Below are 25201 nucleotides of genomic sequence, written 5' to 3' on the forward strand. Positions count from 1 at the left end.
CCGCATCACTTCCAGCATCACTAAACCTCTCCCATAGTGTGGAGCTACATTAGGGCAGGTCTTTGACAGCCTGAACGTTAACATAGTTTTCAAAATAACAATCCCCAAACTGTGTACCTCTGGTTTGGACTTCCACTCCCACTGTGGGAAATTCAATCTGCTGCTCACTACTGTAACCTCTCCAGTTACTTCTGAGATCTCTGGCAGGAGTTTCATCAGCCAAACCTCTTAGCACCTTCCCTTCTGCACCGGTCAGCCTTTTCTGCCAGAGAAACAGAATGAGTAGGTTAGAAACATAAGACATTTTTATTAAGAAATTGTTGTATGTGGTTGTGGCGGCTGGCTAGGCAAGCCTGAAATCTTAAGGCGGGCTGGGAACTCTGAAGCAGAAATTGGTGCTGTCGTCCACAGGCCGAACTCTCCTACAGGGAAACATCAGTTCTGCTCTCAAGGCTTGCAACTGACTAGATCAGGCTCACCCAGGTCCTGGTGGATAATCTCCTTTATTTTAATCGATCAAGTGTAGACCTTAATCACAATTACAGAGTTATCTGCCTAGCCTATTAGCTCACGTTTGATTGAATAACTAGGCACGATAGCCTTGCTCAGTTGGTACATAAAATCGGCCATCATGGTTTCTTCGCTATTTTCTCTTTTTCTTGCTCAGGCTTTTTTGGGGCAATGCTGGCTCCCAAAGATGCAGATGCTGCTGGTGTTGCTCTTGCATAGTGTTTCTAGAACACTCTGAACCACTGAAGGGACAGCTACCGAGGCTTTGAATATCCTCCTGCTCCGTTGTGTTCTCAGTGCTTCTCCCAGATTTCAGGGACACAGTCCCTGACTACAGCCTCTCTTGCCTGGGTTCCAGGACACTGGGTAACCTGGGTGGGAAGAACCCAGGATATAATCTGCTACAAGCACACCACCAGCCACTAGCTCTTTTCTTTGGAGTAAACTTGAGCCCCTTGGCTTTCTCGAACGTTCTCTTAGGATGGGTGAATAAAGGTCTAATTCTTGGCATGGCGTACAAGGCACATGGTCTGACTCCCGCTGCCTCTCCAGTCTTGTCTTGTAGTGTTTCTCCTGCATCCTCCCTATACTCCTCTTCTCACAGTCTTTGCTCAATTCCTTGAACTTCCAGGCTCACTCCTCCCTGGGCCTTGGAATGTGCTCTACCCTCTGCCTGGTATCTTTCTTTTCCCATATCTTTATACCCCATCATCTAGATGATGAGATTTTTCCTTCATATCTCACTTCAGTTGTCATTTCTTTGAGAATGTCTACCCTAGCTGCCTTACCTGGCTATTTCTCCATTAAATACACTTACAGTTTTACGCAGCACAGATGATCATAAACCGAGCCACAGTTGAAATTGTGTCTTTCTGTATGTCATCTTGTTTATTATATTTCTCCCCAACTAGAGTGTACGTGTCACAAAGGCAAGGATCATGTCTGGTTTTGTTCTTTATTATGTCTGCAGCACAGATTATGCCTGTGCAAGAGTACTTGGCACAAATGGGTGCTCAAAATATTTGAGAAATGATGGGGTGCCTGGATGGCACCGTTGGGTAGGCACCTGACTCTTGATTTTGGCTTAGGTCAGGATCAGGGGGTCTTGGGACCAAGCCATGCATTGGGCTCTGTGATCAATGTGGAGTCTGCTTGAGATTCCCTCTCTCCCTCTCTCTCTGTCCCTCCCCTCGCTCAGGCACGCAGTCTCTCTCTAAAGTAAATAAATCTTTAAATGAATGGTTAATGAATAAATCATTAGCTTTTGTATCCCTTTCAAGACCTAACAGAGTGTATTAATTTCCTACTGTAAAACTATAACAAGCCAATTAGGGCGGCTATAGCAAAGTATCACAAACAGGATAACTTATTGGGAATCTTTTCTTTCACAATTCTGAAGTCTCATATCTGAAATGAAGGTACTGGCTAGGCCGTTCTCCCTGCAAAGCCTCCAGGGAAGGATCTTTCCTTATCTAATCCAGTTTCTGATAGTACCAGGTGTCTCTTGGTCTATGGCAGCCTACCTTCAATCTCCATCTTCGTCTCCACATGGCCATCCTCCCTGTGTGTCAGTGTCTGTGACCAAAATTCCCTTTTCTTATAAGGACAGTGGTCATGTTGGGCTATGGGCCCACCTTACTTCAATATTATCTCATCTTATTTTGATTACATCTACAAAGACCCTATTTTCAAGTAAGGTCACATTCAGAGGTACTGGGAATTAGGACTCTCACTTATCTTTTGGGGGAATAAAATTCAACCCATAACACACAGTTTTAAAAAATAGTTGATAATGAAAATGTTCATTAAACTTATGTAAATGTCTCCAGATTTCAAGCAGAAATGTCATCACATCATTAAATATGTTCTTTTTTTTTTTAAGATTTATTTATTTATTTTAGAGAGAGCAAGAGCACAAGGGGAGGAGAGGCAGAGGGAGAGAACCTCAAGCCAACTCCCCGCTGAGCCCAGAGCCCGATGTGGGCCTTGATCCCACAACTCTGAGATCAACACCTGAACTGAAATCAGCAGTCGGTTGCTCAGCCACCTGAACCACCCAGGTTCCCCACATAACTGAGTATGTTCTAACTGAGGCCATATATATCTTATTCCCAGAATACCTCCAAACTACCAGGGAACTGGTCATTTATACTTGAATGTTCAATGTAGTTTAAGTCTCTTTTCATCCTGTACAAATAGTAGGTGTAATGAAAAGAACTTTTCAATTTGTCTTTTAACTCCAGCATCTCAATCAGAGTTCTGCTATTTTAACTGTGCTAGATTTACTCTCCTATAGTGTCATGTGCTACTAACAACGCACGTCTTGTGTTGCTATTCTCAGGACTAAAAGGAGGTAATCTAAGTCATCAGATACATAGGAAATGTTATATAAATATCCATTTCTTCTTTCATGTGTATGACAATTTTCTATTGCCTCATCTGAACACACACACACACACACACACACACACACACGGGTATTATAGGTACAGTATATGTACATGTGCTTATACAGTGTGTATATAAATATATACATTTGCTCTGTCCATGTTTGCTATGAAGAACATGGGAAAATCCATAACAGGAACTAACCCATCTAGCCAGGAGTTATCAGCTCCCAGGTCTTCACTCAAAACCCACCCTTAGCTTTTCTGTGATTCTAGTGGACATTATTCACTGTCTCTGGACATCAGATGTAAGATGAGACATCCCACTTCAAAGGGCAGATCTGTAGGACTACATAATTAAAAATGAGAATAATTGAGCATCAAGGCTCAGACACTTAAGTGGGAGACAAAATTGGCCACCACAATGTTTTCTTAAGAATGTTTGAGAGTATTAGTAAAAATGTTGACCAATAGATACATAAAGGCCAAAACCAGAAATTTGGTGAATTAACTCCACAATTAATTATACCCAATGCCCTTCTCTCCACCTCAGATGGAATATTAAATAGAGTTAAAAATAGAGCTAATAATAGAGCCAAAAACAAAAGCTAACGTTCTCTAAAACATTGTGGTCTTTAATAGAAAACAAAATGTTCATTTACTCTACGGAGGTGTTTAAAAAGCATAGATCAATAGAATTCTGCTAAGCCAGTGAAGGATATGCAAGCAAGGTGCTAGTAGATATGCCTTTAATTGAAATTTCTCAAGAAGTTTCTTGATTTTTAGGAAGAGAGAGAGTGTATGTAGAAATTTCAGCTGAATTTACAACATTGATCCTACAGACATCTAGGTCAGCATAGTATTTTGCCATTTTTGCCAAGTGCCCTCTCATTGATACAAGGTGAACGTGAAAGAGACTGCCTAAGATAGGAATGTTAGGGCCAGAGTATTTTAGTTCATTATTTATTCATTAATTCAACAAATATTTATCGAATGCTTACTGTCTGTCTGACTTCATGCCAGTCACTGAGAACACCGCTGAGAATAATACTTCAAGGTCACTGTTCTCACAGAGTTTACGTGCTAAATTCTGGGGGAAAAGACACTACAGCTGCGGTCTAAAGGATGAGCTGGGGGCAGGGGCGAGAACCAAAGGATTATTTGAAGGTTGTTGTAATAATTCATCCAGAAGATGATGGAAATGAAGAGCAATAGCATATTCACCCAAATTACTACTCTTCCTAACTTCACTTCTCACCCCCTCTATACACATAACATCCCCCAGTACTCGTATAGCTGATGACTCCCTTCGGTGTGATCTCCTATCGAACTTTGTCCCTGTGCTAAGCGATAAGCACCTTAAGAGCAAGAGATTCATAATAATAATAACAAAGACAGTAACAATCATACTGTGATCACTGAACATTTACTACGAGCTCAATGCTACACTCTTATCTCATATGACCTTCAAAAAACCACTCGCATCAAATATCAAATATCCCATCAAAAAAACACTCCCATCAAATGCAATTTTCTCTGCTTTAGAGATGAGAAAATGCATTTGGAGAAGCAACCCATTTATCTCTGTGGTTCCAGAGCTTTGGGTCTGACCCATAATAAGTCTTCAAAATTGTCGAGAAACAGGTTTATTGGATTGATAGAACCAAAGCATACTATTTGCTTCTGCTTCCGGTTCTGATTCCTACCGTCCTTGCTTGTATCTTACAACCTTCCACCGTGACATCATTGAGATCAAAAACGTTATCTCAAGTTGAGAGGATTGGAAAATAGAAAGATATATACATATATAGAGAGAGATAGATATATAGATATATAGATACAGATATATTCTTTTGGCAAACGTCATCTCATTTTCAAAAAATAACTTAGTCTACTCAAGTTCAGCACTTTTTTTGGTCCAACATTTTGTAAACAGACATAATACCTTTCAAGAAATAATAAAGGAAGTCCTTCATGTGAGAACAAAAGGACCCTAAACAGCCACACAAAAGCATAAGAAAATATAAAGCTTATTGGTAATATAAATATATAGACAAAGAATATTGTAATATTGTAATGGGGTTTGTTAATCACTTTTTTAAAAAGACTTTATTTATTTGAGGAGAGGGAGATCACAAGCAGGAGAAGGGTAGAGGGAAAAGCAGACTCCTCACTGAGCAGGGAGCTCCATGTGGACTCGATCCTGGGACCCTGGCATCATGAGGATCATGACCTGAGCCAAAGACAGATGCTTACCGCTTACGCAACTGAGCCACCCAGGTGACCTATGTTAACCACCTTCATTCTAGTTTAGAAGTTAAAAGACAAAAGCAGAAAGAAACTATAACTATAAAAATATATTCAAGGATCCATAATATAAAAAGATGTAATTTGTGACATCAATAACATAGAAAAGAAGAGCAAAAGTGTAGAGTATTTGTACACCATTGAAATTGTTATCAGCTTAAAATGCATTGTTATCATGATAAGATGTGTTATGAAAATAACATAGTAACTAGAAAAAAATTACCTATAGATGATGGGCAGAAGAAAATGAGAAAGGAATCAAAGCATATGACTATGTAAAATCAATGAAATACAAATGAAAACAGCAAGAAAGGAAGATAGGAGCAAAAAAGATACAAGACAGACAAAAAACATTTAATAAAAAGCAATAGTAAGTCCTTCCTTATCAATAATGAAAGTGGATTGACTTCTCCAGCCTAAAGACATAGAGTGACTGAATGGGAAAAAAAAATTAAAATATCCTATGTTCATAGATTAGAAAATTTAATATTGTTAAAAGGTATGTAGTATGCAAAGCAACCTATAAATTCAATGCAATCTTTATGAAAATCTCAATAGTCTTTTTGACAGAAATATAAAAAATAACCCCAAATTCATAAAGAATCACAAAAGTCCCCAAATAACCAAAATGATCTTGAAAAAGGGCAAAGCTGGAGACCCCAGACTTCCTGATTTGAAAACACATTTCAAAGCCACAATTATCAAAACAGTTTGGTATTGGCATAACCACAGACATATAGATCAATGGAACAGACTAAAATGTAAAAAAGTAAACCCATACATATACAGTCAAATGATCAATAAGGGTGTCATGCTTCACAATGGGGAAAAGACAGTCTCTTCAAAAAACACAAATGAGATTACTTCATACCTGTTAGGATAACCATTAAAAAAAAAGCAACCAAGTAAAAAAAAAAACAAAAACAAAAAAACAGACCCAGAAAATCAGTGTTGGCAAGATTGTAGAGAAATTGGAAGCCTCGTGCACTTTTGTTGGAATGTAAAATGGTCCATCTGCTATGGAAAACCCTATGGCAGTTCCTCAAAAAATAAAAAAAGAAAATGGACCTATCACTGGATCCAGCAATTCCACATCTGGGTATATATCCCAAACATTTGAATCAGGATCTCAAAGAGATATTTGCACCCCCATGTTTATTTGCAGCATTATTTACAATAGCTAGAAGGTAGAAACAAGCTAAATGTCCATTGATAGATGAATGAAGAAAACAGAGCAGATACATCCAATGAAATATTATTCAGCCATGAAAAAGAAGACAATATTGTCATATGCTACAACATGGATGAAATTTGAGGATATTATGCTAAGTCAAATATGTCGGTCACAGAAAGACAAATACTGCATGATTCCATTTAATTTAAATAGAATGGAGGTTGCCAGGGGCTGGGGAGAATAAGAAGTTGTTAGTTAATAAGTATAGTTTCAGTCATACAAGGTGAGATGTTTCTAAGAATCTGCTGTACAACATTGTGTTTATAGTTAACAATATTGTACACAAAAATTTAAGAGGGTAAATTTCACGTTTTTTTTTTAACCGCAATAAACAATAATTCCGAGATAATTTTTAGGAGGGTTCATGTGCAGGATGAGAGTGGAAGGAGCTAGACAAGCTGATTTTTAAATTATAAATGAAAAAATAAATATACAATAATATACAGAAAATATATGACAGAGAATCATAATGAGACAATGAGTTTTGTCAGATCTTACAACATAGTCTGAAGCTGGTATCTGTTTAAAAATGGACAGATCAGTGTAAAATGACAGAAATAAAGCCACTGCGATGAACGTAGAGATTCAATAAAGTAGTGGGAACACAGATTATGAAATAAATAAATTCTCTTGGGATATATGGCTCTTTACCTGGGAAAAATATGCTCTGCAACAATAACTTTCAAATGAATCCAAGATTTAAAAGAAAGAAGTGAAAGAAAAATTGGGAAAAATGTAAAAGCTTTTTTTTTTTTTTCAAATTTGGAATGGGAAAAACCCAAGTAAAACAAAAATACACAGAAGTCATTAAAATTTATAAATATGACTACATAAAATCTAAAACATCTACATGATAAAAAATAATATAAATGAACATAAAAAACTAAGAAACCAAATAGGAAAAGAAAATTACTACACATAAAAAACAAATATTTCCTTTCAGACAGATAGAGAGATTGACAGTTAGATAGAGATGAGTATCTTACAGTTCAGTACAAAGATCAAACATCTTATCAGAAAATAGGCAAAGCATATAAGAAGACAATTCATAAAGATATAAAATTGATTTTTTCATAAAAGTGATTTTTAAACATGAAAACCTGCTCAATCTCAGGCAAAATAAAAATTTAGTAATATTATACATAGACAAGAGTGTTAGGAAAAGTGTGTGTATATAGATAGGTAGATGGATAGATAGATAGATAGATTATATATATATATATATATATAGTACATGAAAATGTACAGACATGGGGCAATCCCCAGCATAAGAAGGTGATCAAACGGGGCGCCTGGGTGGCTCAGTGTGTTAAAGGCTCTGCCTTTGGCTCAGGTCATGATCTCAGGGTCCTGGGATCAAGCCCCGCATCAGGCTCTCTGCTCAGTGGGGAGCCTGCTTCCCCCTCTCCTCCTGCCTGCCTCCCTGCCTACTTGTGATCACTGTCTGTCAAATAAATAAAAAACTCTTTAAAAAAAAAAAAAAGGTGACCAAGCAGGTATGGAAGTGACTACAGTACGTGATTGTCATGCAAAGGGAAAGATGCATGCACGTAAGATCGTCTCTGGCAGTATTCACACCAGACTAGTAACTAGGGATTGCCTGAGAATGGGCGGGAGACAGAGGGCAGTGGGTAAAAATGAGATTTACCTTGTTCCCGTGTATATTCTTTTAATGTTTATCTCAGGCACGAATAAGCATGCACTTAATACACATAAATACCCATGGAGTACAACAACTGAAACGGGTCAGTGAATGGGGACAAATTCAGAACCAGCTTCATGGATTTACAAGTTTTCCGATAGAAATGGTTTTCCAAGTGTCCGTGAGGTGCTCCTTCATTACAGCAGGTGGTAGTATTATACTTGAAAAGACCTGGGGACTCAGTGCCTTAGGTCTTCTGGCCAGAAAGAGAATGGTTTGTTCATGGTTGAAATGTGCCCAGGTCTATTACTTGGTTTCTAGAATTTTATACTGCAAGGGACCCTCGCTTCCTTTGGTATTTAGTCCAATATCTTTGCTCTATTTTCGAACACTGAGCCCAAGATGTCCAGCGGATCGTAGGCAGCACAGCCGGGCAGAACTCACCCCTCCTGATTGTTTGGCTGTAAGGGCATGGTGAAACTGATGTGGATTTATGTTTTAGGTTTACAATTCTTGTTTTAAACTCCAGTTTCCATCAGTCTGACTCTGCCCTTAAAAAGTAAGAGGAGAGTCAAATAACTCATTTGGAGTTGCAGAAAGCATTATGCTAGTTTATACAAGCACGCAATTTTGGTGGCCTATGCCTTTCCCTCTGGCCTCTTCTAAAATATAAGTCCTTTTCTGTTTCTCTCTTTAAAACAATGCAGGGTTATATTTGCTCAGTTGTCATAATATTAGTTGTTGTGTTGATCAGTCTCGACTGATTTTCCTCTTATGCAGAATCTTAGTCTAACTGATTATCTTTCTCTATGTGTGTTTTCCCCTCACTTCTTTAGTTGTTGAGAAAATACTTTCCTTCCTTTCCTCAGTTTATGGTGATTCTTGTTTTTCTCATTGTGCAAAGGGAAAAAATAGAGGCAAACTGCATAGTTCGAATTGTTTAATAATAGCTGCATTTGTTTATCTGCAGTGGGGCACTCTGGAGGAGGATTTTCTCCTTACACATGATTTTCTGCTTGGATGGTAATGCTCCTAAGCTCTAGAATTAGGGTTGGTGCCTATGTCACCAGCACTACCAACCCCAACTTCTATCCAATAATGTGAACAAATAGAAAAGGGGTGGAGAATGAAGGAGGGACACTGTCTCCCCTGCTGGGACAAAGCTCTCTCCCTCCCCTCGTCCCCCCTACTTCAGTCAAAGGAGGAAGATGAAGACAGGGAGAGACATAGGCTACAGAGGAAGGGTGACCACCACTCAAGACAATGGCAAGAGGTTCACCTAGGAGCCATGGTGCCTGTTTGGCCCTACGTTTTTTGGAACTGCTTCAGTCTAACACTTACATTCCAAACTCTCTGACATTCTGTGCAATTTGAGAAGCATTTAAACTGGGTTAGGTCTGAAGTCGTGAGGCATGTCTATTCTATCAATCTAAGAGTCGGGACACCCAAATGTTAGTTTTTGTTCTCACATCAATTGCATACGTTATGAGGGGCACATGGACCCTATGTCAGCACCCAGACCCACCCATCGGTCTAGGTGGCAACGGGAATTCTCTAATTCCTAATGTTCCCAAAGTAGCCTGAGACCACATCTGTGTTTTCAAACAGACACAACTTTAAAAGAATACCCTGGAGCCCCCTCTTGAAAATAAAAGATTTGAGATCTCACCCCTGCAGAATTTTATTCAGAAAATCTGGAATGGAAACAAATTCTGTGTTTTTCCCAAGAAATTCTCAGTGGTTATTATCATCAAGTAAGTGTCAGAACATTTCCACAAATTCTCCAAACCCTTAAATACTATAACTTCCTCTTGTGATTGTTCTCTTTTGTCTATTGTGTTCTCCTATCTGACATTGCCCTTCCTTTACCTTCGCAGGTTTCACACATACCCAGGCTTATTTCCCAACTCCAACTAACAATCGCCGGTGGACAAATGACATCTGCTCTTGCTTACTGTGCCCCGCTGGATAGTCCCCATTTGTCCCTTCGCTCCCCATTTTGGATAGTCCCCATTTGTCCCCACTCTCCACCCTTCTCCACCTGATCCCTGCTGTTGGAAATGAACTGTAGACCACATCAATGGGCTCCTTTGTCTTCTGACTTCCAACTGAGTTTATCCAATGGGAGGCATCAACAGGAGAGTAGAGAATGGGAGAAGAATAACACTGAGTTGTCAATGAGCCTCTTCCCCACCCCCTTCTGATGACTCACAGGATCACTGTGGGTTGATCACTGTGATCACCGTGGCCCTTCTGGGGGCCTTTCTTATAGAGAAGACCTACTGGGATTCCAGTCAGGTGTAAGGTTGGAAGCGTTGTAGCCCCAACAGTGTGGCTAGCCCCGTGTTACTGTCCTACCTTTTATAGATACACTTTAACCTTTCCCAGGATTTTTTTAGCTTATTCTTTTTTTTTTTTTTTTTTTTTTTTTTTTTTTTTTTTTAAGTAAGCTCTACACCCAATGTGGGGCTTGAACTTAAGACCCAAAGCCAAGGGTCACATGTTCTACTGACTGAGCCAGTGAGTCACCCCTACCCCAAGCCTTTTTAAATAGTCCCTTTGTTTAAACTTCTTCAGTTACTCTGAGTGTGGCATCTCTGCTGCCAGGACTTTGATGGGGACCATGATTTGCCTTTATCTCTTTCCTAGGTGCCATTTATATAAGAAGGGCTTTCTTGTTTCTTATTAGAAATAATAGAAATGGTAGATGTAGAATTAGAAATGGAAAGAATAGGATTCTGGGATTTGAATGGCTTTCAATTTATCTGTTCCAGAGTACTGCCAAATGCCAGAATACTTCATAAAATATATCTACTTCATCCTGATCATTACAACTTCTCAAATATTTGCTGGCAATGATCATTTCCCCCCTCTAGGCTAAATATTATCCATTCCTTCAACAGTTCTTCATGTAGCAGGGTTTCTAGATCCTTCTCCAGCCTGGCCATTGAGTATGTTTCTCTGGGTGCATCTTAAAATGTTTAGAGAAACATTTGCAGAGTAAGCCAAATGTGGACCAGAGTCTCACCTAGCTGGACAAGAACCAGGACCTCCATCACCAAGAGGCATATGGTAATGAAAGAGGGCAGCCCGGGGCCCTGGCTATCAAATGGAACCGTCACCAGGTAGAAAACAGGGACATGGGCAGAGGCTGGAGTCCCTCCTGGAGAGGGAGGCACACATCCAGGCTACACTTCCTGCACGTCACGGTTCTATTCTTGAATTTATACTTTATTTTTTCTTCTGTACTTTTTCTTTTCTACTAAGGGGTGGGGGTGGGGGACAGAAATGGAACTCTAGTCAGGCCAAGAATTAAAAAAAAAAAAAATAGGAGTGCTTTAAATTCCCATGGTCTGGAAGGCCACAGTATCCTTTCCCCACACTAATCTAGATGCCTTCCTTAGGCTTCTAGTCTTCTGGCTAGAGGTCAGTAGGTCATTTGTGCAAAACGGTGTGGAGCCTGTAGCACAAGACATTTTCTTGAGTGTGAGCTCCTTGAATTCTTTTACTTAGACTCTGCAGCACAAGACATTTTCTTGAGTGTGAGCTCCTTGAATTCTCTTACTTAGACTCTGCAGGCCTCAATACCATAGAATTATCACCACCTCAAACCTTATATTATCTGATTCAGGCAACCTAGAGGATCCAAAGGGAGAAAACTTTGTCCCAAATTACAGAGAAACTTACTGGTCAAGTCAGGATTGGAACCCAGATCTCTTTCCTCTCTATAATCCCGCCTCTCCTTTCAGTTAATTTACTCCATTCTTTCACCACAGATTACAAAAGTGAAGTGAAGAAATTAATACAGCCGGTACCCAAAGCATCCAAGTAAGACAGAGGCAGGCTTTGAATTGCACAATTGCCTTGAAAGTATTGGGGAAAGATAGCTATGTGCACATTACATTTGACACAACCTCAACGGTGAAGCAACCCATCATTTTATCTAGAGGATTCAACCACCTATCCTTTGCATCTAAGTCTAAACTTTCTAGCATCTAAATCTTTTCAATCAGCTGAGCCAAGGCAGGGAGAGGAAGGCTCACATTATCAGATTCCTGAGTTTGAATCTCCAGTCTTCCATCAAACATAAGGCTGTCCAATTTGTACAAGCTGCTTAGGACCTCAGAGATGACCCAGTTCCATAAAATTAAGACCCAGAACGTGCACAATTTACAAAGTTACAAAGCAGAATCAGGGTTTGACTCTTCTCCCACACTCTTTCATATGCCCTGTGCTTGTTTCCTGGAGGACCGCCCTTCTTTGTTTAATTGACTCTCAGAACAGGGTATCAGATATTTGCATACAGCATTTATACTACAACCGCATCATCAGATTCAAGGTCAGTATGTCCTTTATTAAATGAAAAGGGGAAGGGAGTGACATAAATGTTATCTTTAAAAGCTGCTACTAACTGCAGGGAATGCCTTCAAATAGATTTGAAGGACTTCGCAAATAAACAACATTTAGAGAACTATCAATGAATTCTAAGCAGCTGATAAGAAAAGGTGGTCAAGTTTGAAATGACTGAGCAAGTCAATCTGCATCCACTATTCTGAGCTGAACTATATGGCAGGAGAGGGTCTGACGCTGAGAGCTCTTCGCAGCAATTTAGGGGAAATGACTGTGTCAGCGGAAGAAACCACTTCCTAACAGCTGAATTTCAAGACTCTGGCAGATCAATAGGGCAAAAGGAATCAAAACTACAGCAGCTGCTGTTGAGAATGGCAGAACCTCTGGTGCCTCAGATGATCCCAAACTGAGCAAGCTCATGCAGTTCCAAGTGGCTGAACGCCTCCCAGGGACAAATCACCGTGATGTCTGCAAGAGAAGACAAGGAAGAAGAGCTTGTAAGCCAGCCTCACTGCCCCCGACCCCCAGAGCCTCAAGAAGCCTTCTTGTGCTCCAGAAGACATCCTTTGGCCGGAAACACCTCAATCCTCTCTCCCATTCGTTGTCTCAGTAACCAGAAAGTTACCTCTAATGGCCCTTAGCCCAGGAAGGATTAGATTGACAGCCTAATTAATCCCTTGCACAGTTCTGATGCCCCCCCACCCCAGGTAGGTATCTCCATTGGTTTCATTCTGTAGCTCTTTGGAGAGATGACCCAAGGCTTTTGACTGGAGCTAGCCTGAGGGGGTGCAGGTCACCGATCAAACAGGGTCTCCTCAAAGCACAACAACTATGGAAAGAACACAAGTGGAATTCTAGTCAGGCCAAGGGTTAAAATGAGAAATAGAAGCACTTTAAATTCCCATGATCTGGAAATCCAGGGCCTTCGTACTCCCTGCCCATTCAGATGCATTCCTTGGGCTTCTCTGACTCACTCTAGTTCCTTTAGATTTTGAAATGCCTAATATATCCAGTTGCATACTGAGAAGTAATCTCAAGGCATCTACTAATCCAATTTTTTGCTTCAGGCAATAAAATGCTATTATCCCTGAATTATGGAGAAGCTGACTGGAACCCAAAGAGATTAAATACCTACAAAAAAAAAAAAAAAAATCAGAGTAATAGAGATGGGATTAAAACCAAGCCAAAGATCTCAGATTTCCCCTCAGTATAAAGCTCTTTCTAGTGTTCCAAATACGTTGGCAGAGTTAAGCATATCCTCCAGAGCCCAAAGGAAATCTGCTGGTCTTAAATATGTCTGGCCAAAATACAGAAGCAGTTGATTTAAGAGAATAGCAAATGAGATTTAGAAAATAGCTGGAAAATGTATTTGAGCTCCCAGGAGTGACATTTGACTGTAAAAAGCAAATACACTGAGAATTGCCTGGTAAGGACACTGATTACTAATCACACCATTTATCAAAAGTGTATTGGATGAGTTAAAAATACCTTCACTCAAAAACCTGCACAATGGGGCACATGGGTGGCTCCGTCGGTTAAGCATCTGCCTTCAGCCCAGGTCTTGGGATGGAGTCCCACATCAGGCTCTCTGCTCATTGGGAAGTCTACTTCTCCCTCTCCTCATCGCCCCCCCCTTATGGTCTCTCACTTGCTATCTCTCTCAAAAAAAAAATAAATAAATAAAAATCTTTTTTAAAAAAACCCTTCACAGTGGTGTTTATAGCAGAATTATTCATAATTGCGAAAATTTGGAAACAACAAAATGTCTATTTTTTTAAAAGATTTTATTTATTTATTCGACAGACAGAGATCACAAGTAGGCAGAGAGGCAGGCAGAGAGAGAGGGAGAAGCAGGCTCCCTGCTAAGCAGAGAGCCCGATGTGGGGCTCGATCCCAGGATGCTAACTAAGATCATGACCTGAGCCGAAGGCAGAGGCTTTAACCCACTGAGCCACCCAGGTGCCCCAAAAATATGTCTTTTAATAGGATAAGCAAATTGTGATACAGCCATAGAATGAAATATTATTCTGTGGTTAAAAAAAAAAGAAGAAGAACTATCCAGCCATATAGGACATGGAGGAACCTTAAATGAATAAATATTGCTAAGTGAAAGAAGCCAGGCTACAGAATTTATATACTGTATACTTCTAACCATATGACAATCTGGAAAAGGCAAAACTTTTGAGAGTAAAATGATTTGTGGTTGTCAAGAGTTTGTGGAGGGTGGGAGAAGGGATGAGCAGGTAGAACACGGGGGATTTTTAGGGCCTCTATTCTGTATGTACCTGTAGTTATGGATGCACAACACTGTGCATTTGTCAAAACTGGACAACACAAAGAATGAATCCTAATATAAGCTATGAATGCTCACTAATAATAGTGCTTCCAACACCAGCTCATCATTCACAACAAATGTACCACACCAATGCAAAACGCTGATAATAGGGGAAGCTATGTACAGGCGTATGCAGGAGCTCTACACTTCCTGCTTAAGGTCTCTGCAAACTCAAAATGGCTCTAAAAAATAAATTTTAGTATTTTTAAAGGGAAGATCCAGTCATTTTCATTCATTATCCAACAAATCCAATTTTTCTAGCCAACTGAAAAATCTTGGATTGGGTACATTCAGTGTGTAGGCCCTGTTCTGGGTGCCAGAGCATATGTAAAAAGAGGAAGGTGGTTAGGGAGTGCTTTGTCTGGTAGTGTGAAAAAGTTCTCCAGGCTCCTCCCTTGCTTCCAATACCTCACTCTGTGGCCTCCTACTGTCACTTCATTCCTCTTTGTCTCAGATTTTTCTTTTGAAGAAATGATGAAGTTGGGATAGACAAACCCTGAGAATCTTTCTACCATTAAAGTCTACAACTTGATGTCCTCAAGCATTGAGGAAGCATGTAAAGAACAAGAGGATTTAGTATCTTTGGACCTTAGCTTAATTTCTATTAGAGTTTTTGCCTCAGGGCACATGTGTATTTACTGAGGAGATTAAACTAACCCCCACACTTCTATGTCTTCAAGGATCTGCTTGCTGCCTTAGCTATTTCTTGTAATTTTTCACTGCCCTTTGAGGCCTAAAGAATGGATAGTGGTGAAATTCCAAGTGAAAGTCCATGTCTTGGGAGGCTCACCTGTTCCTAGCCCCTCCATGCCTGGAATGTCATCTCCAAACCTATAGAAAAAAAAAGAAAAATTAGCTGACATCAGAGTGAAAGGATCCTAAAATGTCTCCTACTGACAACTTCCTGACTAAGGGGGCAGAAAGAGGTTTAAGTTTTTGTCTTTGAGAAATATTTTATTTGCATTGACCTAGGGAAAAGACAAAGTGACTCAGGCTGGTTTCAGACAGTGTGTCTCTGTGGTGAGATTTGCCCCTCATAAAAATTTAGCCTAAGACAACTGAAAGCTAACTAGAACTATCCTTGGGGAAATTTAGTCAAGCTCCACTTTTAAAAATAGAAAATAGAATGGAGGCTCCTGGGTGACTCAGTAGGTTGGGTTTCTGCCTTTAGCTCAGGTCATGAGCCCAAAGTTCTGGGATGGAGCCTCACATCAGGCTGCCAGCTCAGTGGGGAGCCTGCTTCTCCTCCTTCTGCTGCTTTCCCTGCTTGTGCTCTCTTGAGCTCTCTGTCAAATAAATAAATAAATAAAATCTTAAAAGGAAGGAAGGAAGGAAGGAAGGAAGGAAGGAAGGAAGGAAGGAAGGAAGAAATTGGAATGAAAACACAGTATGAAAGACATTAAAATGATTAATTCATCTATTTGGTTAGCTATACAAAAGCATTTATCAAGCATTTACTATGTGACAGGCATTGTATTAAACATAGAGAATTAAGAAAAAAAATGAATTTTCTCTGAGGAACTTCAATCTCAGAGAACAGATGTAAATAAATAAATGTAATGTAAGGCAATACAGGTTATCACAGCTGAATGTATGAAATGCAAACATGGAAGTCATGATCACATTTGTCTAAGAGAGTCAGTAATGGCTTCAAAAGAGAAATTAACATATGAATATATGTTAAAGAATAAATTGGATTTTGCCAAGAAGAGAAAGAGAAAAATAAAGAATTGAAGACTTAACCTTTGAAGCCATAAAAATAAACTCTGCATTCTGGAAATGGCCTGTGTTTTAGTATTCCAAATTAAACCATAGGGTGTACTGGTGAAGAGGAGTGGTCAAGAAAAGTCTGGAAGGTCAAGTCAAAGGTTGCTATGACCATCTCCATTTGTCGTTTTAAATGTCACCACAGACCTGGTGGGTGAGAGAGAAAGCATTCCAGGGCTAAAAATTAACTGATTCCATAAAGACTGTGGTAGAGAGGAAAATAGAAGATGGGGTAGAAATCTTTCTAAGTCTATTTAATATTGGGAGCATTAGTTTCTCAAAACCAAAGCAGGATTGTGGGGGGAAAAAAAAGAAAGTCTTCTTTTTCATTTTGGTCTTACCCTTTAACACCTTTCTTAGGAGGCTTGCTCTTGAATTGGCGAGTCTGTCTCTGCTTAAACTTGGGGGGCCCCTTGCGTGGGGTAGTGGGACCCTGGTTTGAAGCTGGAGGAGCCAAAGTAGTGTTGTCGCTCATTCTGATGTTGTTGGGTGTCTGATGGTTCTCTTTCAGGTTCCTTAGATGGTGAGAGGGAAAAAAAAAAAAAAGATTCTCAGGGTACAGGGACCATTGCTTCTTAGACCCTCACTGGAAAAGTCAGAAAAGCTCAGGACTTTGTCTTGACACAAAAGGGAAGAATCAATCATCTTTTAAAGAGATTTTCAAGAAAATATGGTATAAATCAATCACTCAATGTAGTGGAATGCAGACTGACAACAGATAGATTACAAATGAAAAATCTAGATAGATGTGTTGTTTCAATAAATTATCACAAGCTTTCCATGTGAATCTATTATGATAAGTACTTCCCATTTTGTGATCATCATCTGTGAACACAGGAAAATGGACTGAATGCTATCTATAGTCTTTACAGCACTGATATGTTCTTTAAGTTTTATATATTTTTCCACCCTACTACACAATAACCTGACTCTTAATGTTTATTGCCTCACATTTTATGGGCTTTCTATTTTACAGTACCTTACACTGTTTAAGCCTTGTGTAATCAAGATACTCCTCTCCTAGTTCTGGGAGATAACAGGGAGAGCTCTGAACCAGGGACACTAACACCCATGTAGTATGAGATACATCCCAGTACACACACACACGAGAAAATCAATGGAGGATGATTCAGTAGTAGGTTTATGCTTTAACTCCATATTCAGACATGAGGTTCTTTAATCACCCATTTCTCTGAAATATTCAACATTTTCTCCTATCCAAATCATGGACTTATCCAATATAATTTTCACAGACTGATTTTAGCCAAAGAAATGTACATTGTCATTCTTCAAGTACAAATAGGGATGTATTAACAAGATAAATTTTAAAAGTAAATATGCTAAGCTAAAGGATGACTTTTCTTCTTTCTCCTTTCTATCACAAAAGTTGATAATACTTCTCCTAGGAAGGAAGAGTCTAAAAAACTCCAAAGAACTTCTAAGTACCCCTAATCTCTTACCCTGAGCCAAACACTTCCATGCTCTGCTACATGGAAGATTTATTTATTTATATAATCTATAAATTATAGACTCTATGCTAATATTCTTAGCTTCAACTCTCCCTGACCATCTTTGGCCCATGCTAATCATCTTCCTCTTTCTCCACCACACTGAACATTCCTCAAATTTTATATTGTATGACTTCAAGTTCATCAGCTTTTTCTTATTACTTTCAAAATCAGTTTAAATTATTATCCTGGCCTAAGAGACATTTTTTCCTTATCTTCTTTTCCACAATTACTATTTTCACTTTCTCCTGCTAGTTCTCAACTTTTTCCATAGAAACGCATTAACTAATCTGTGAGTGGGTACCAGGGATGCCAAACCTGGCCAGGTTTACTTGCTTATGCCACGGATCTTGTCTTATTTCCCCACTGGAATGTGCTCCAGTGAGCTTCTTTTTCCATTTTTGTTCATTTCTGTCAAAACCTAGAACAGTGTCTGGCACATAGCAGGTGTGCTGTATATATTTGTCTAATCGTTGAATAAATAAATGGAAACATTGAACTACTACTTTAAACTTTGGGTGATGAGAGCCAGAGCCTGTGATTTCTCCACCAAACCATAAAGAAGGCATCAGTTGGTCTTCACTTCACAAAGCTCTCAGTGGCTTTAGGAAATGGGCTGCCTTTTCGCCTGTTCACTGAACCCAGTTCTTGTGCTGTGGACCCTCTCTCGCCCTGGTAAACAGGCAAAGTTTTTGTCTCTTCCAAGTGTGGTTGGGACCATGGAAACTACTACTAGGCAACCAAGAGTAGCATTGTTCTCTGAGTTTATACCAGTAGCTGACACATCCCAGCTCTGACAAAGCCACAGAGGAAAACTAGAGAATTTCTCTCCAATAAAGATTTTTGGACTTCTCAATTCTTTCAAAATAGTAAGAAAGCCCAAATTTTCCTTCTCTCATCTGGGGAGTTTACTAGGATTAGGATTACTGTATTTAACAAATAAGAATGCACAACACCCAGTTAAATTAGAATTTCAGATAAATAACAAATGGGGTTTTTATTATAAGTATATTCTAAATAGTTCATGGTACATACTTATAAAAGAAAAATTATTTGTTATTTATCTGAAATTCTAATTTTACTGGATGTATTCTACTTTGATCTAGCAGTTCTATCTAAGATTCCACTGTGTCAGATTCAGAGTTTATAATATGAGGGTTTAAGGTAAACTAATCAGTCATATTACCCTTTGGGGGCAATGCAATGTAAAGACTATGTGTTTTAGATTCAAATAGACATAGTTTCAATTCCCTGCTCCATAAAAACTGTCTATGTGACCTCAGATAAATTGCATAACTTGTCTGGACCTCATTCCATCTATAAAATTAATCAAATATACCTTCTTCTTAGAGCTATGGAGAAAAGTAAAAGGCATAATGTAAATAAGTGTTTGGTGCAAAGTGCTCAAAAAAATAATAACTATGTAATAGACCTTCTAGGAAGCCAGCAAACAAATCTGTGATTGGGACACAGGTTCACCTGCCCTCCCTATACACTTTCTCCTGGGCGAACGGTTGAAGAGCCCTTGTCACATACCAGAGAAATGACTGTCATCAGCACTTGTTGGGTCGTCTTCTGTATCCCTCCAACACCCTATTAATTTATGACTGGTCTTGAAATTCTGCCGTAAGCTTGGATTCCCTTGACATCCCCAAAAGCAGCCCCAAAGAACTTAAAAATCACACTTGACTTCCATCTTTCCTTGATTATACTTCCCCTTTTCTCTTGTAAATTTCTTTTGCATATTTATATATGTAATTTTGAAGTCACAGGCTCAGATGGCATTCCCATTCCTCTCTAGGTATGATGCATTATACAATGGTATTCTCTTCTGAAAGCCTTATAGAACAGTTGCCTCGTTCATCCCTGGATCCTCCTGATCCTCAGGGTTTGCACCATGGGTAAAAACTTTGTATTTATTATGCATTTCATGTATAATATTTCATTTTTTAGTAGATAGGACATTCTAACTCGTAGAGTGTTTCTGTCATGGATGTGCCCTCCAGTTCTCCCTGTAAAACCATTTGGGAGGAAGAGAGCAAATATGACCCTTCCCTGCCTTGGAAGTTAGTCTTGTCCATGCCGCATATCACCAGAGGCTAAACTTATCCTGGCCATGCTTTCCTAGGAATTAAAAGAGCATCCCCTGGCTAAATAATCCTCCATCCAGTGTCAGACTTACTTTCAGCTGTAGGAAGAAGATGTTTCACATTTTTGTCTTCCAAAAGTGTCAAGAAATTCATTCATTCCTTTGTGAGATGGAATGGCTTTCTATTTTTAAAGCAGTGTCAGCTTTAAAGTCAAAAAGTCTTCCCTTTTTGAAGAGTAAAAACTGTTGTTCTGCAGAAGGAAGTGGATTCAGCAGAACAGTACGTCAAAGCACAGTTTTGTAGGGAATCAGGATTAGTGTCACCTTGGATGCAAGGCAGCAGAGTTCAGAGTAAGAAGCTATGGAGGATGATCACCCATAAACCCCAGCTAAGGCAGAGCAGTATCAGAAGGTCCGGAGTCAGGATCTCTGATGCTGCTATCATCACCCCCAGTCTCCCTTTCTTGGCAAAGATATAGGCAAATAGACAATGCTATTGTTGGGGGGCTAAGAGAAGGGGTGAGGAGGAGATAGGTGCAGGAGTGGTCTCCCTGCACTGATGGGGTTGGGCCAATAAATATCACCAGGGTCCTGCTGAGGCAGAGAAAATCTAATAATCTGGAGATCCAAGGAAGACCCTAACCAAAGCCATGAAAGGGAAAAAAAAAAAAAAAGTCCACAAGTACCTTCATTCAGATCAGAACAAACAAACACTTTGGCCTCAGAGCGAGAAGGCTAAGCCACCCACAGAGCACTGGGGTCATTCTGGCTGCCTCTTGACTCTCTTTATCCTTATCCTCACACTCTCATGTCCCCCCTCTTGTATTTTGGTCTCTTTCAAGGACACCCTGGGAGTAAAGAGCTGTTTGCTCTGTGGTCACTTAGTGACCCAGATCCCTCCTTTCCCAGAAAATTGGGAGCCACAATAAAGAAGGAGTCAGTGTGGGGTTCTTTCAAAATGAGTTGAGTAATCAAGTTTTGCAGCAACCTCTCAGTAATCAAGTTTCACTTATTAGCTGGCTGCATGACATTATAAGGCAATTTGGATGTGTTTCCTTCATGTTTTCTCCCAGTTTCATTCCCAGCCCCAGCCCAGGCCTGCTGGTTCCATTTCTTTATTTTAGAGCCAGATCAACCCTCCACCACCCACAAAGCCTTTCAATTAAAACCTACTTAAACACCAGAAGTTGAGAAATACTCACAGAGTTGAATGTTGCTCCCATAAACCGCCCAGTTGCCTTCTTCAAGGCAGATGAGTAAAGGATCTATGCCTCCTGATTTATCTCCCTGTAATACCCACATGCCTCGTAATCCCACTGTTAGGAGCTTAGAGCACCAACCCAGGTACAAAGAAGTTCGAAGAATAAAGGGTGAGACTGGGACAGGCTTAGGAGGTTTCTGACAACTGAAATACTCTCACAGAACTGACTTGGGCGCTCTCCTGTCAATCAGTAGGTGTTGAAACTACAAATGCACACAACGTGCTGATATCCAGGGGCATATTCTTAGTTTGTGATTCGCAATCTCTAGTCTTCCTCCATTCCCACCAGTGTCCTTGTTGTCTCCCATTCCATCCCGTTCCCTGACACACACACCCCTCCAGTCATAAGTCAATCCCCACCACACAAGCATCATGTCATAATTCTTATGGGAATCTAGATAACTGGAAAGAGGAAATAAAATCATAGTGTCCCGTGCTGCAGTGGGGACACTGGGATGCTGATTGTGTGAGCAATGACATTGAAAAGTATACGATATCTCTCCCTAATAAGTTCTGGATATATTTCCTCAGTAAGATAGAACCACAAATCAAAAATGACACAAAATTCAGTGGTACTTGACAGAGAAAGAGCCCAACTTATAGCTGATAACTATTAACTGATGGCATTTATTTGAAAATTGATTGCTGAATCTTACATATCAAAGGCCTCAGAGTACAGGGCTCAGGCTACAATTCAATTCATTGGTACCCTTGGCTGCAGTCTTTCAATTACGTTGAGCCACTAGTATTAATTTGTACATCACTTTATATAGACCTTGGTCCATAGGCTGGCATCATGAAGTTCTTTTGAGAAATTTGTCATAGAGAAATAAAGTGATTTACTCCAGACTGTGTATAAAGTTAGTAGTGAGCCAGGATCAAGGCCTAAATCTGGAAACACCTTGCATATTCTGCTATCTTTCTATTATATTATAGCAAAGCAGAATAGACCGAGATGCACATGTTGCTGGTCTCTCTCGTGCTTTGCCAGTGAATTGTAATGTACTCTCCCTAAATTGTTACTTGTTAGAGAATTGCACTCCATAAGGTTATAGAGGAAGAAGGTCAATTTATCCTTCCCAGGCAAGGATAGATTCTTAACTGACAGCCCCAAGCAGATTACATGGGCAGCTAAAAAGCTTATGGGTTTTTTTTTTTAATGAAAAAATAATAATAACCTTGCTCTTCACCAAAATTAGAGGAATTTTGAAGCAGCAAATGCAGTGCAGAGCCAGTAGAATATTTAGTGTCTGGATGAGTCTTTCCATTCCCCCTCTGGTCTCCATTATGATTCAGACCTCCTCTACTCGTAGAAGGCACATAGATATTGAGATTCTTATCTGTGAAACCCTCACCCATTCTCTATTTCTTTGCTGAAGGACTACAATTCATATAGGCAGTGAGAAGAACAATAAGCCAAATGTTCTAGAGTGTTGCTACTCAAAGTGTACAAGCGTCCATACCACCCGAGCGTTTGTTAGAAATACGGGACCTCAGGGCCTGCTCCAGACTTACTGAACCAGAAGCTGCATTTTAATAAGGTTTCAAGGTGATTTGTTTGCACAGTACTGTTGTAGACCCATGTGTAGGCTTGATCTCATCACATCTCTGCTATGTGACAAGAGTGCCACCTCCTCCAGTCTCAGCTTCTTCATGTCATATACCATAATGTGCCAAGGTTCTCAATTTTTTCCATCCCAACACACTTGAGAAAGATAAACCACATTGATTAGTAAAAGGATTTCTAACCAGTGATTCTCACTGTTAGAGGAAGGAGGAGGGTGTTGTACCATGACACTTCTTTCCCAGGGAAAGCCAGAAGAATGGAATATGAGGAATGAGATGTACAACCAAGTATATAGTTGGAAAAACTCTTCTAAAGTGATTTTAGGGGCACCTGGGTGGCTCAGAGGGTTAAGCCTCTGCCTTTGGCTCAGGTCATGATCTCAGGGTTCTGGGATCAAGCCCTACATCAGGTTCTCCGCTCAGCAGGGAACCTGTTTCCCTCTCTCTCTGTGCCTGCCTCTCTGCCTACTTGTGATCTCTCTCTCTGTCAAATAAATAAATAAAAACTTAAAAAAAAATAAAGTGATTCTAATTTAGCTCTCAAGGATTTATGATTAGAAAATCCTCTAATTGCTTTAATGACTTAAAAATTTATTTTCCATCCAGTTTTGGACCAAGATGGAGTAGATATGTTTCTCCCCATTCCTGTGCTAAGTACAGCTAAAATTCCTAAATATTATATATAGAACAAACATAAGAGTATTTTAAAAGGTCAAGAGAAGAAGAGAGACCAAATAGGGAATTTAGTGCTCTAGGACCAATGTGGCAGTAAATTCCTTGAGCTCTCTTTTAGTTTTGTACATCCTGAACTAGTGGGAAGAGAGGCAGCAACACAGAAACACAAGCAGGAACAGATAAAAAAAAAAAAAAATCGGGCCCCTGGGTGGCTCAGTGGGTTAAGCCGCTGCCTTCAGATTGGTCATGATCTCAGGGTCCTGGGATCGAGCCCCACATTGGGCTCTCTGCTCAGTGGGGAGCCTGCTGCCCCCCCCCGCCCCCCGCCTGCCTCTCTGCCTACTTGTGATCTCTGTCTGTCAAATAAATAAATACAATCTTTAAAAAAAAAAAAAACTCTCAAAAAGCCTACTCTTTGTAGACAAATGACCAGAAAAGATGTAATCTAGTAAGACAGAAAAAAATTAGACAAAAATCACCCTAAGCCATGGGGAAAAATCCAACCTCTTGTTGGGGTAAAAAAGGCCAGTTTCAACCCCATCAGCACAGGTTGAGCATTGAGACTTCCATCCAGGCCCAGCTATAATTAGGTAACCCTACCCCACCCCCACTTAAGTAGTATCAGAGAAGGCCATATAGGGATCTTAGACTTTCAACTCCAACCAGTGCTAACGAGGCACCCTCTTCCTTCTTACCAGAATGGTGTCAGAGGAAGCCAAGTGGGGAATTTTCACCACTATTCAGCAATAACAAGGTACCTAAAGAAGAACAAAATGAACATTTTAGACTAATACAATAACAAACACAAAAATTCAATGAATGGGCTTGACAACAGAAAGAAGAAAAAAAAAAAAAGAATCAGTGAACCTGAAACTAGAACAATAGAAAGCACCCCATCTGATCAAAAGAGAAAAAAATAAATAGAAAAGGAGGAGGAGGAGGCAGAAAAGGAGAAGAAGGAGAAGAAGAAGATGATGATGACGATGACAACAAATAACAACAGTCACCCGAGACCTTGGAAACTAAAAGATCTAACATTCATGTCATCAGAGTTCCAAGAGAGGAGAAAAGGATGTGGCTAAAATGTACTTGAAAAAATAGGCTGAAAATTTCCTAAATTTGATGGAAGACAAAAGCCTATGGAATCAAGAAGCTATCAAACCCCAATGGGACAAACCCAAAGAAATCTATGCCAAAGCACATCATAATCAAGTGACAAAACTAATGACAAAACAAATTTTGAAAGCAATTTAAAAATATATATATATACTACCTTACCTAGAGGTGAAGAAATGGAATGATGGAGGATTTTTCATCAGAAACCATGGGGCCAGAAGAAAGTAGCACAACATTTTTTAAGTCCTGATAAAAATAGAACTGTCACCTCTGTGAATTTATCCTTCAGGAGCGAAGGGAAATGAAGACATCCTAATAAAGAAAGACTAAGACAATCTATCACCAAAAAACCTACACTAAAAGAATGACAAAGGAAGTTCTTAAAACAGAAAGGAAATGATAATTTTTAAATCCAAAAAAAGAGGAAGTGTGGGATATAAGGGGATGTGTGGAA

General features: G+C 39.7%; 1 protein-coding gene across 8 annotated transcripts in view; it reads right to left on the bottom strand.

Moving 5' to 3' along the window:
* Positions 1–11925: 11925 nt before the first annotated feature.
* Positions 11926–25201, bottom strand: part of PDE6H (phosphodiesterase 6H) — a 60556-nt gene continuing 47280 nt past the window's right edge. For 4 of the 8 annotated variants that reach the window (XM_047741878.1, XM_047741880.1, XM_047741884.1 and 1 more), the window contains 3 exons: positions 16874–17047; positions 15556–15596; positions 11926–12898 (listed from right to left, as the gene is read on the bottom strand). In XM_047741878.1, the coding sequence (XP_047597834.1) occupies positions 12822–12898; positions 15556–15596; positions 16874–17007 (252 nt within the window). In that variant the 5' untranslated portion in view covers positions 17008–17047 and the 3' untranslated portion in view covers positions 11926–12821. Of the gene's footprint in view, positions 12899–15555; positions 15597–16873; positions 17048–18543; positions 18675–21331; positions 21628–24326; positions 24390–25201 lie in introns of those variants that run through there. The other 4 variants (XM_047741877.1, XM_047741881.1, XM_047741879.1 and 1 more) reach the window with 4 other exon arrangements.

Source organism: Lutra lutra, chromosome 8 (genome assembly GCF_902655055.1).
Source record: "Lutra lutra chromosome 8, mLutLut1.2, whole genome shotgun sequence".
Lineage (NCBI taxonomy): Eukaryota > Metazoa > Chordata > Mammalia > Carnivora > Mustelidae > Lutra > Lutra lutra.